Source organism: Eucalyptus grandis, chromosome 3 (assembly GCF_016545825.1).
Source record: "Eucalyptus grandis isolate ANBG69807.140 chromosome 3, ASM1654582v1, whole genome shotgun sequence".
In the NCBI taxonomy this organism is placed as follows: Eukaryota; Viridiplantae; Streptophyta; class Magnoliopsida; order Myrtales; family Myrtaceae; genus Eucalyptus; species Eucalyptus grandis.
Genome location: NC_052614.1, coordinates 13,905,457 through 13,917,639, shown reverse-complemented (window position 1 = coordinate 13,917,639; position 12,183 = coordinate 13,905,457). Strand labels below are relative to the sequence as shown.

The window sequence follows — 12,183 nt, the reverse complement described above, 5'->3', positions numbered from 1 at the left end:
TTTTGGTTGGACGTGGCATGAGAAACGTAATCAGACCAAAGATTTTAAGATAGAATTTCGTGCAAAGTATTGATATTATAACTATTTCTTTGTATATGACACACAAAGATCTAATTTTCAATGATTTAATTTCAGACGAAAAATGTTCCAAAAAAAAGAAAAAAAAAGTGCACACTCGTTTTACTCGCTTCCCCACTCAGCCAGCCACGCCATCTCTCTCTCTCTCTCTCTCTGTGTCCGCGCGTATAAAAGCGGGCTCGCTCCGCCTTCCGTTACTCGCTCGAACTCCTCCACCTCGGCGAGTCTCTCCGGCGCTCCGTCGTTCGCTCTAGCGGGAAACGAACTCGTCTCGGCTCGGCGCGTCCTGCGTCCCTGTCTCCAGAGGACTTGCCGATCATGGCGAGGATCGGCGTCGCCATGGACGTCGGCGGCGACGGCGTCGCGGTCGTCACCATGTCCAATCCTCCCGCCAACGTCTTGACCATCCCAAGTAAAGCTCCGGCGGGGCCCTTTCTTTGCTCCTTCTCTTCTCTTCTCTTCTCTTTTTCGCCGTCGGGGTTCGGTCGGTAGTGGAGCGAGCGCGCGTGGTGCTGATGTTGCTCATTGGTGGTGGTCGGTGCAGTTCTATCCGGATTGAAGGAGAAGCTCGACGAGGCTATGAGCAGGAATGATGTGAAGGCTATTGTCTTGACCGGTAAGGCACTGTTTGTTTATCTTCTTTTCTTCTAATCACGAACACAATTTCTATTTTTTGAAAACAAAAAAAAATTATTTGTATTTTTGTTTCATTTTTTTTTTCAAGAACAAATTTGAAACAAAATAAGAATTTTTTTTTCTTGAACACTTCTGAAAATTAATTTTTCTCTCTTAAATTTTTTTCTTTTCTTTATTTTATTCTTCTTTTTTCTTTGGCTGGTCGTTGATCAGCCCTCGATAAGGTGGAGTGTTGTTGGCCCCTGGCAAGCCTCGACTTGGCTAATCGAGCTCGAGCTTGCCTAGATCTAACGAGGCCGACTCGCTGGCCAGGCTAAGCCATCAGCCATGGCCAAAGCCAAAGCCGGCAATCGGCTTAAAGAAAGAAAAATGAAAAAAAAAAAAATTAAAAAAATTATATAAATTTATCAAATATGTTTTTGATCTTTTCCTATTTCAATAATAAATTTACCAAACACATTCTTCTTTTTAAAAATTTGTTCTAAAAAAATAAAAATAGTTATTTTGGGGAATAATTTTTTAAAAGCAACGTTACCAAATGCGCCTTTCAACTTTCGGAACTTCATTATGCTGTCCAATCTCTGTTTCGTTGCGGCTTTTTCTTGTTGTCTGCTTCTTCGTTGTTCCTGATCGGTCAAAAGGCATTAACTATGCCAATTGGCGCGGGTTCTACTCGATGCGTTTTGTAATTTTTGCTTACGCGCGAGTATCATGCGTGTCGTTTCGTTTGTTTTGAAGGCAACGGCGGGACGGTTTCTGGTGGTTTTGATATCAATGTCTTTGAGAAGATTCATAAGACTGGTATGATTTTGATGGGAATCGTCTCTTGAATCACTCGTTCGCTGATTTCCCGGCGATACTGAACTCGAACGTGATCGATTTGCCTGGCAGGCGATATTTCGATTTTTCCTGACGTGTCCGTCGAGCTCGTGGTCAACACAATGGAAGGTCCTTAGCCGGGCTTAAAAACTGTTACCTTTCCACAATGTGATGCCATTGGAGAGGGTGAATAAAGATTGATTTTTGTTTCTATTGCTAGATGCCAAGAAGCCTATCGTTGCTGCTGTAGAAGGATTTGCTCTCGGAGGTGGCTTAGAATTGGCGCTGGTCTGTCGTCTGTGTTCTGGGTAGAGCAGAAGCAGTTTCGAATGTTGTTTTCTTTTGTTTGTTTCCTATGTTTATAATCAACAATGCCCCCTTTCGTGTTTATCCAGGGATGCCATGCACGTATAGCGGCGCCAAGAGCACAACTCAGCTTACCAGAGCTATTACATGGAGTAATTCCAGGATTCGGAGGTACTTTTAGGCAATGCCTGGGCATAAGCCTGAATGTCTTACAACAATCTGCCCTGCTAATGATCCAAACTAACAATAAGCTTATTCAATTCTTAAGGAACGCAACGTCTTCCGAGGCTTTTAGGACTGGCCAAGGCTATTGAAATGATGCGGGTGAGATTACAGTTTGATCTAGGACTCTCTCTCTCTGCTCGCTTGCACGTGCAAATTTTTTTTTTTTTTTTTGGGGGGACTATTTTATTGATTTGGTGATTTGGTGGGGTTGTGTATTGATGCCATACCTAGGATAAGCAGTACATGATTCGTGTTTGCATAAACTAGTTGCAAATTGAACCCACAAAGGTTGGATGACGCTGCAGATAGTGACCGCAAGGTTCCCTGTTCTGAAATATGGCTTAAGTGTGATTTTCACTTCTCTTCTTTTGAGGACCGTGGAGTAATATAAAGATATATACTGATTCAATGGTACTAGAATATCTTACTACTGTCTTCTAATTAAGATTTTCTATAAAAAGAGAAAAAATAGATGCTGCAAGAATTATAAAATGAGAGGAATCTCTAGAATGAAGTATCTGAGGTCAAGATCCGATCAAATTTCTCCTAATCAGGATTCTAGGCCATTGCTCAGCGTTCTGACTTCTATTCCGAGAAAAGAGCAAGCATCTCACCAAAAGTCTTGTCTGCAGTTATTTATTTACGAACATGCTAACTAATCGTTGCATCTAATAATATGCAGTCATCCAAACCAACTATGTCAGAAGAGGGGAAGGAACTAGGTCTCATAGATGCCATCGTTCCTTCAGGAGAATTGCTGAAAGTATCTCGTCTCTGGGCTCTGGACATTGCAAATAGGCGTAAACCATGGGTTCGTTCACTTCATCGCACAGATAAGCTCCCTTCCCTGTCTGAAGCACGCAATATACTGAAAATTGCACGAGAACAAGCAAACAAGACTGCTATACACTTGCCTCAGCATCAGGCGTGCCTTGATGTGATCGAACATGGCATCGTTCATGGTGGATATAGTGGGGTTCTAAAGGTACGTTTTAGAGTATGGCTAATCTGTCATAGATAACTAGTCTGTCTCCCTTGAAAGAACTCAATTTGCTGTTCTTAATTTACAATGGTGGATAACATTATGCACCTAATTTCTAAATTTGCCCACATTACTAGCATGTGCACTCTTGGGACTTTTTTGACCATTCAACTCAACATGTCTGCTGGGAAAAGCTTTTTTTCATTGTTGGGGAGGGGGAGTAGCAGGCATGAATAGTTTTGAAGCAAGCTTAGTTTCATTTGTGAATTTGCTGACGAAGAAAATTGTCATGGCAGGAGGCTAAAGTATCTAAAGAGTTGCTCTTATCAGAAACTTCAAAGGGTCTTGTTCATGTATTTTTTGCCCAGCGTGTGACATCAAAGGTGCGTCTTAAGTAGATAAGTACCTCCTACTTCAAATTAAGATGTGAGGGATCTTCTCTATCCTTTCTTTGTTGTATTTGACAGAAAAAGGTGGGCTGCTAGATGCGTGGTTCTTAGTTTTGAGTTTGAATAGTCGTAGGAGAGAATTACTGTTTGAAATTTGAGTCTTCTTTTCTGGGAAAAGGACTTTGTAGTTAACTGTGCATGCAGGAAGAAGTTATGCTTACAGAAAAGGATAAGGACATGCTAATTCTTCTAAACGAATATCTTGCAGGTGCCTAATGTCACTGATGTTGGGTTAAAACCAAGGAAGGTGAAAAAGGTTGCTGTGATAGGTGGAGGTCTAATGGGTTCTGGCATTGCTACCGCTCTTATTGTGAACAACATATACGTTGTTCTTAAGGAAATCAACTCTGAGTATCTTCTAAAGGGGGTGAAAATGGTTGAGGGTAAGTAGTCCATTTCATGAAGACAGAAGTACAGTCCAAGTGCCAAAACTTACTTGGCACAAGAGGACACTTAAAAGTGCCAAAACTTTGAAAATGTACATTTAAGTGTCACTTTCTTTGAAAAGTGGGATACTTAAGTGCCACCTCCGGCGAACCTTACTGGAAATCCTACATGGCAATCCTACGTGACAATATTTTATTATTTTTGCTTGCCTAGGTGGCTCGTTGGAGAGCTGACTCGGCTCTAACTCACCCGAAACAACGCCATTTACAAAATAAAAATTAAACTACCAGCTAAAATATTCTAAAAATAAAGATGTGTAAATAAATAATATAAAAAAATAATTATATTTAATTTAAAATTAAATTTATTTAAAATATTCTAAAAAAAAAAAAAAAGTAGTCGAAGGAGACCGCGAGGGCCGAGCCTTTGCCACTGTTGTCGAAAAGGGCTGGTGATGGAGGGGGAGGGTCGGCCGGGTGGCCGGCCCTCGGTTGACCGCCGGCGAGGGCCGTGAGCTTGGGCGAGGGCCGTGACCCGCGCCCCGAACTAGGCGAGGGCTAACGGGCCCTCACCGCCGGTCGACCGGGGCGGGCCACCCCGCCGACCCTCCTTCCTCTATCGCCGGCCTTTCCCAACGGCGGCAAGGGCTCACCCGCCTCCTTTCGGCCCCACCACTTTTTTTTTTTTTTAAGTTTTTTTATAGATTATTTTAAATAAATTTAAGTTTAGATTTAATTTAATTAATTTTTATATTAATTATTTACGACACAAAACAATGTCGTTTTTGCATTTTCTCGCCACGTCAGCGTGCAAAACGATGCTGTTTTGTATTCATCTCGCTGGAAAATTGTCACGTTAGCAATTTGGCCGGAGTGATACTTAAGTGGTCCATTTTACTCCGATTTTGGCATTTAAGTGTATATTTTCAAAATTTTGGCACTTAGTGTCCTTCCGTGCCAAGGTCTATATCTCATTTCATGAAGTTCAAAAGCCAGGGAGCAGCATTCCCTGTTTAGCTACACCATTTCCTCATTTGTCATGGGCCATAGTGTGGTGAACAGAATTTTTTTTTTTTTTCCGTTGGTTACTTTCCACCATGACTCAGAGGAAGTTACCAAGATTTTATCTATAATTTGATGTATAGTACCTGCTAAGGTATCCAGTACTTTTAAACTGTTAATAGGAATAGGTAGGTCACTTCATGCAGGACAAGTTCAAATTAAAGTATTGTTTGATATTGTCTATAATTCATAACAGCCACATTAATTTAAACATATAGTTTCTATCTTTTTTTATCCATGACAAAAGACAACTTCAGGTCATTGCCCACCAATGATGCAAAGTGAGTATGAGAGTATATATATCTAGGCTGTTTACAGAAGTTAATTTTAACCCAAATGCCTTTGCTGATTATGAAATAGTGATTTTGTCCGTGATGCTGTTATTTGCAATAAGCTTGTTTTCTCATCTATTTTCTATGGCTTCTCTTTGCAGCTAATGTTCGAGGCCTGGTAGTGAAAGGGAAACTGACACAGGGTAATGCGGAAAAGGCTTTGTCAATGCTCAAAGATGTTCTGGATTATGCAGATTTTAAAGACGTGGACATGGTGATAGAGGTAGATTGCAAGTTTTCTGCTTAAAATTCCTGCTTTGCAGATCTGATTATACAATTCTTCACTATAGAAAATGGCACCAAGGAGTTCACATGTTATATTGAATAGAAGCCATGAGAGATCTTTAAGACTCATATGCGTATGATAAGTACTACTTCTTTGTTAGAAACAATTGATGGAAGTCCCCCCTTTGCAGGCTGTGATCGAGAACATTTCATTAAAACAAGCAATTTTTAGTGAAATTGAGAAGATATGTCCTCCCCATTGCATACTAGCTACAAATACTTCTTCAATTGATCTTAATAAAATTGGAGAAAGAACCAGCTCTCAAGATCGGGTAGTGGGTGTTCATTTTTTCAGGTTATTTAACCTATTCTCTTTTCCTTTATGACAGATGAATGAAGCATCACTCTTTCTCATCCTTGGTGCAGAATAGCCATGCTTAATGTGGGGTCTGGAATTTGTGGTTGTGTAGTTAGGATTATTTGACCTGATTTTATATCTATTAAAATGGTAACTTAGATTACTGATAGGCATGTGATTTTCTTTCTTGTCATTCCAATTGACAATGCAACTGCAGCATTATTTATCTGTTCCACTCTGTGAAAGGTGTCACTTTTTCCTGTCATATCTGGTCCGATCAATCTTATCCTGTTGATAGTTTTCTTGGTGATCTGTCTGATGGATCTATTCTGTTTCTGTCCACACATGTATGTCTCTTTAAAAAAATTTCCCTGTTTTGGCACAATTTGAGCAAGAAAAATGCTGAAGGCTGAGTTAGTAATGACCATCGTGTTTATGTATGATCAGGTTCTGTAGCATAGCATGTATTACTATATCAGACATCTTTTTTTTTTTTTTTTTACCCTTTGAATCAAGAGTCAGCAGTGGTGGGACATAGCTTTCAGTGACTCTCTATATGTTGCCCCTCATTTGGATATATGATGTATTTAGATGCCATGGAGCCATCCGTCTTCAACTTGATATTAGATTTGCGAAGTTTTCTTGCTCTTTGATTCTTTGTGGCACGTTATGCATTTTAATGAGTGAGATTTAACTTTTCTTACCTTCCAGCTCTTCTATGTTCTGCCTGGATCTTCACCTTTTCAGCATACTGTTATGAAGAATGTGGGTTCTTTGTTTGATTGAGATGACCTATATAGATACCACGCTACCTTTCTCTAGTATCACATTCTTTTCCCCTGTGAACTGGTTTACTAAGCTTACTCTTTTTTCTTTTTGATGGACAACTCTGGAAACAGTCCGGCTCATATAAAGTCCCTATTGGAGATTGTACGCACAGAGAGGACTTCTGCACAGGTGATTCTTGATCTTGTAACAGTTGGGAAAATCATAAAGAAGGTTCCAGTTGTGGTGGGCAATTGTGCTGGGTTTGCAGTAAACCGGGCATTCTTCCCATATTCCCAAGGTGCACATCTGTTGGTCAGTCTAGGTGTGGACCCCTTCAGGATTGACAGGGCAATTGTCAACTTCGGCTTCCCTCTTGGTCCTTTCCAGTAATTATCTTCCCCTCTGCATTGCAGCTTGTCATGCATATGTTTTTCGCTTGATCAAATGTGATTTGTTGATGATATTAGCTTTTACGGATAGATTAAGGTTGGGTGTTCTAAGGGTGCATTTGATTCAGTATTTCCAAGGGGCTTTTTTTGGGGAAATGTTGAACTGTTTGGCAACCATTTTGAAGTAATTTTAAAGTGAAAGTCAAGACGTGAGAATGTTGAAGCCCAAAGCTAGTAGGAACTCTGAGCTTTCAAAGATTTGGCCAAATGCTTGAACTTTTTTTCCTAAATTGTCATCACTCATTCTTCAAATTTCTTATTTTGCCCTTGTTATTATTTTTTTAAATACCAAAATAATGCTAAAAATCAAATTTACATAAATGCTAAAAAAATTAAATATATTTTGGTCTTTTTTTATTTAAATATTTACATATTTGATTTTTTTAGCACATATATTTCATTCTTTTAGCATTATTGTCAAAATTTAAATTTAAAAAGTTGCATACATTATTTTTTCAATTTTAAAAAATAAAAATTAAAAAATTCCGATGAAGGGTTTGGTCTTTTTTTTTTTTAAAAAATTATATATATGTATTTGATTTTTAGCATTATTTTCAAATTTATATTTAAAAAAAATTTTTCAATTTTAAAAAAAAAATTAAAAATTTCGACGAAGCATTTGGTCTTTTTTTAATAATTATTATATGTATTTGATTTTTTATTGTCAAAATTTATTGTCAAAATTTATATTTAAAAAGTTGCATACATTATTTTTTTCACTTTTAAACAAATAAAAATTAAAAAAAAATCCAATGAAGGGTTTGTTCTTTTTAATATATATATAAATTTTTAGCATTATTTTCAAATTTATATTTAAAAATTTGCATATATTATTTTTTCAATTTTAAACAAATAAAAATTAAAAAATTTCGACGAATGATTTGATCTTTAAAAAAATTATATATATGTATTTGAATTTTTTTAGCATTATTGTCAAAATTTATATTTAAAAAGTTTCATACCTTTTTTTTTCAATTTTAAGCAAATAAAAAAATTCCGATTAAGGGTTTGGTCTTTTTTTTTTTTTTTGAAATTATGTATTTTTATAATTTTAAGTATTTGATTTTTTTCTTTTTAGTATTATTGTCAAAATTTATATTTAAAAAGTTACATACATTATTTTTTTTTTAGTTTCTAACAAATAAAATTAAAAAAATAATAATAATAACACCCAAAGGGTTTTTCAAATGTATTTTCTACTAAACAGCATTTCTCTCAAAATTACTTCTCAAACCATAATTTACCAAACGTCCTTTGCATTTGCCTAAGTCTTTTAGGCTAAACTACTTTTTGTATTTTCCCAATGGGTTTTCAAAATGTTGAACTAAATGTACCCTAAGAGGCCTGAACACCCAATGTCATAAAATATTTGTATGTTTGGTGCATGCATGGATTTGGAAATATCCAAGAAAATTAAGGTTCCCGCAAATTCTTCTTGTTTTGGGGTTGCATATGATGATGACTTGATGTAGCTTGGACTGGAGAGGTAGAGTAGGAAAATTCCTTGAGCACTTAGCTTTCTTTTCTTTTCAGTATAATTGCTTAGTTACTGCTTAGGGGTAACAGCTCCATTAATCACTGAATGAGACCGGACAACATGTATCTAAAACTCTTTTTCCAAAGGAATTGGTCCATGGAGAATCGATTGTCTGAGAATGTAAATTATGATGAGCCTAGTTGGCTGCCTAGTTTTCTCATTCTTTGGTTAGCGACAATCTAAGGAAGCTTCTCCCAAAAGTTTGACTGAAGGAGTACGCGAAATATAGAATCATTTACGAATGTGAGAAACACGAGGATACAGAGAAGATCATGCTGCCAAAGTCCTTGTTCTGATGGGAGGACCTATGACTCATCGGGATGCACATGCAAAAAATAAATGCAATAACGTGGTCTTGTGACCTTGTTGTTTAGCCTCTTAGCCTCTCAAGTTGTCACCCGCCAATCTATACGAACCTATGGCTTTTGATTAGTCCATTTATCATTTGAACTTGTGACTAAAGCATCCATTCTCGAAGCCATGACTGAGTCCTGGCTTCTTGATGATGATGATCTCTTTTAACATGCTTGTAATTGCAGGCTCCAGGATGTAGCAGGATATGGTGTGGGCATGGCAGTTGGGAAAGTATTTGCTGATGCTTTTGCGGGCCGGACATATAGGTCTCCTTTGCTTGAACTTTTGATCAGAAGTGGGCGAAATGGTAATGAGGATGATCCTTATATATCTTTTCTTATCAATGATTGCTTCTTTTTCATCTGTTAAATGTACTTTCAACGAACTCTGGTACATAGGGAAGAACAATGGAAAGGGATATTATATCTATGAAAAGGGGCGCAAACCAGTACCTGACCCATCTGTGCAACCTATTATTGAGGAGTCTAGAAGGATTGCCAATATCATGCCCGGTGGAAAGGTACCTTCGTTCTTCTGTTGAGTTGTGTATATTCATCGTATGGACCTGCTGATTCTGTTTAACTTAGCTCAGATCTCTGCAAAATTGACAAGACCTTATGATTCCTTTAAATTTATTTGGTGTTCACAGCCTCTCTCTGTGTCTGAACAAGAAATTGTGGAGATGCTATTATTTCCTGTGGTGAATGAGGCATGTCGTGTTTTGGATGAAGAAGTGGTAATACGAGCATCAGACCTTGACATTGCCTCAGTCCTTGGGATGAGTTTCCCATCATTCCGGTGAGCTAATCTGCAGTTATTCTTATTCCCTTGCAAATATGTACATTAATTTACAATGTTGTAACACCATTTTGCTCCTCGTTCGTACAAATTGTCACTATTAATGCTCTGTTCTATTTGAGTGTGTCAAGTGGTGGACTGTATCAGGTTATGCATTTTTATTGACCATATTGCTCTTTTGCCTGAAGGAGAGACCATGGGCTTCCAGTGATTTTGAGTGGCTCTGTCAGTCTATTCTTCTACATCATATTGTAATGCAGGGATTTTTCAGTACAGCAATGCATGGAAGAATAAGCGTACTTTAACCCGTCCCTTTGTGGCCTAAGGTCGCAGGGTCAAGTCACGGATGCAGCCTCTTCTCAGATGCCCCCAGTGTGGGGAGCTTTGTGCACTAGTTCTTTTATAGAACTTGTAATTTATCCTTGATATTCCGGTTTTGTTGTCTTGATGGGCTCATATAGGAGGAGGCTTGACATATTTAGCACGACATTGATTCTTAATTTCTTATTTTATCCCTTTACATATTGACACCCGAATATTTTCCTCCATCTTTCTAACCTTCTTGTTTCTTCCATTGTAGTGGTGGTCTTGTCTTTTGGGGCGATCTGGTCGGACCGAATCACATATACAAAAATCTCAAGAAGTGGTCAGAATTATATGGTAATTTCTACCGACCATCAAGGTTTTTGGAAGAAAGAGCCACCAAGGGCATCCCACTGGTAACCATACTTTTTTTCTTTTTCTTTTTTTCCCTCTTAGGGCTCAGTGAAACCTCTAATTTAGTAATCACCTTACTGACCTCCCAGAAAATCTGACCTATGTTTACCAACCTGCTACTCAATCTCATGCTTGCACACTTCGATCTTTTGCTTCTTTGCTGGTGAACATTTTGGGCTGGCAAAGGCGGACAAGACCCCCATGAGATCCAAAACACAGTACAGAGAACCAAAACTGATACGACAGGAATTTAGCTACACAAGTGACATGTTTTCAGCGTGAATTAAATAAAACATTTAGGATGTTAAGAGACGTTACAAAGCGTTGGAACACAAAGTTAGCATAATCATAACACTTAGGCCGAAGAAAATCATTCATTCACAACCCCCCCCCCCCCCGGGGCGGGCCCCTTTTTCTTTATGGCTTTACGCGCCAACTGTGACTGATTTAACAAACCTTTAGCCCATTACTTGCCAGTCTCTGCCCGCCTGAACACCTTGCAAATTAAGCTTTCTCATGGAATTTCCTTTTATTATGCAGAGTGCGCCTGTGTCATCCTCTTCGCGTTCAAAGTCACGACTCTAGGAGTTTTCCTTTTCATCGGCTGCACCAATCAAAGAATAAATCTATCTCATTTGCTTCCTTGTAATTCAGTATGGAGGCTTGAAAACAATGAGGAGTTTGCTTGCCGAATATAAGTTATGCCACAAGCATTTTCAAGCTTCCATCTGCTAGTTTTTGTAGTAAAATGCATCACTTGTAGAGATGGCAACCCGTGACGATGTGGACTTCTCGTTTTCAACCAATTAGGCAATGCTAAATGTAAGACATTTCACGGCATCTACTGCCTGTTAGTAATTGTCAGTGCTGCCATTCGAAAGGGATGTTAGAAAGTGTGTAAGTATCGAGTGTTGAAGGTGAAGGTAAATATCTATCTGTAAGCAGGACGTTTTACTATTTTGACTTCAGCGAATCGAAAGCAAAGGATTGATGAACTGTACGAGCATTTAGTAATTTGGAGTTTTTCTGTACTTGTACTTGTCCACTTGTTGGGGGAGAAAATCTCCGCAGTTCGAAATATTCGATTAAGACGTCTGAAAAGCTCGTCGGTTAGTAGGTAATGATGGAGTTGAGTAGCATTGATCTGTTGACCTTTCTTAATGAAAGAATCCATATAACATGGAATGTGCAAGTCATGGCTAGTATTTTAAATCCGAATCCCTTGTTCTCTTTTGAATGAAAATATTTTGCTGTAAAATGATTTACAAGATATAAATTATCTGTGTTGGAGTGGACATGCTGTAAGTACCAAACCTTTGCTCTTGTGTGCAACCAAATCGGTTCCACTTGAAAATTGGATTGGTCTATCCGAAAAATAGGTTGAGGAGCCAGTTTCCATTGGAATTGCTCCGGTGGAGAACCGGTTATAATTGGTCAAAAACAGATTCTGAGCGAATACTCAATCAGGAATCGGACTGAACCGCCCTATTTTGGAACCGGTTCTATAAGCTTAAAAAGTCAAAGCTCTAATTTTATTTTCCTCGGAATTCTTACATGAGTACTCTTTCATCCTCTGTCCTTTACTCTTCCTCAAAACTCCTCATCAATTTTTCCTCTTTCTCTAAATATTTATGAACAAATGAAGAGTGGAGTTTTATAACTTAAGTTTTATTGTTATGTGTTTCAGCTTGTTTATAATTGT

At 38.2% G+C, this 12,183-nt stretch overlaps 1 protein-coding gene across 2 annotated transcripts; it reads left to right on the top strand.

Annotated features, from left to right (window-relative positions):
- Positions 1–276: 276 nt before the first annotated feature.
- LOC104439158 (peroxisomal fatty acid beta-oxidation multifunctional protein AIM1) lies at positions 277–11,478 on the top strand. Of its 2 annotated transcripts, XM_010052266.3 has the most exons (18): positions 280–490; positions 623–694; positions 1,453–1,515; positions 1,606–1,662; positions 1,754–1,821; positions 1,929–2,010; positions 2,108–2,163; positions 2,747–3,049; positions 3,343–3,429; positions 3,704–3,878; positions 5,377–5,498; positions 5,692–5,855; positions 6,758–7,012; positions 9,152–9,273; positions 9,365–9,486; positions 9,616–9,764; positions 10,345–10,483; positions 11,022–11,478. In XM_010052266.3, exons 1-18 carry the CDS (start codon positions 397–399, stop codon positions 11,064–11,066), a joined length of 2,175 nt encoding a protein of 724 aa, XP_010050568.3. In that variant the 5' UTR covers positions 280–396; the 3' UTR covers positions 11,067–11,478. The 2 variants fall into 2 exon arrangements, with proteins under 2 accessions (XP_039166231.1, XP_010050568.3); XM_039310297.1 differs by lacking the exons at positions 10,345–10,483; positions 11,022–11,478 and having other exon boundaries at positions 277–490; positions 9,365–9,523; positions 9,616–9,758.
- The last annotated feature ends 705 nt before the right edge of the window (positions 11,479–12,183 follow it).

What these genes read in the sequence shown, in the direction of transcription:
- LOC104439158 (XM_010052266.3), top strand. Translation starts at nt 397, where the DNA reads ATGGCGAGGATCGGCGTCGCCATGGACGTCGGCGGCGACGGCGTCGCG. An exon ending in CAACGTCTTGACCATCCCAA is followed by an intron (nt 491 to 622) that starts GTAAAGCTCCGG and finishes TGGTCGGTGCAG; the next exon opens with TTCTATCCGGATTGAAGGAG. An exon ending in GTGGGTGTTCATTTTTTCAG is followed by an intron (nt 5,856 to 6,757) that starts GTTATTTAACCT and finishes CTCTGGAAACAG; the next exon opens with TCCGGCTCATATAAAGTCCC.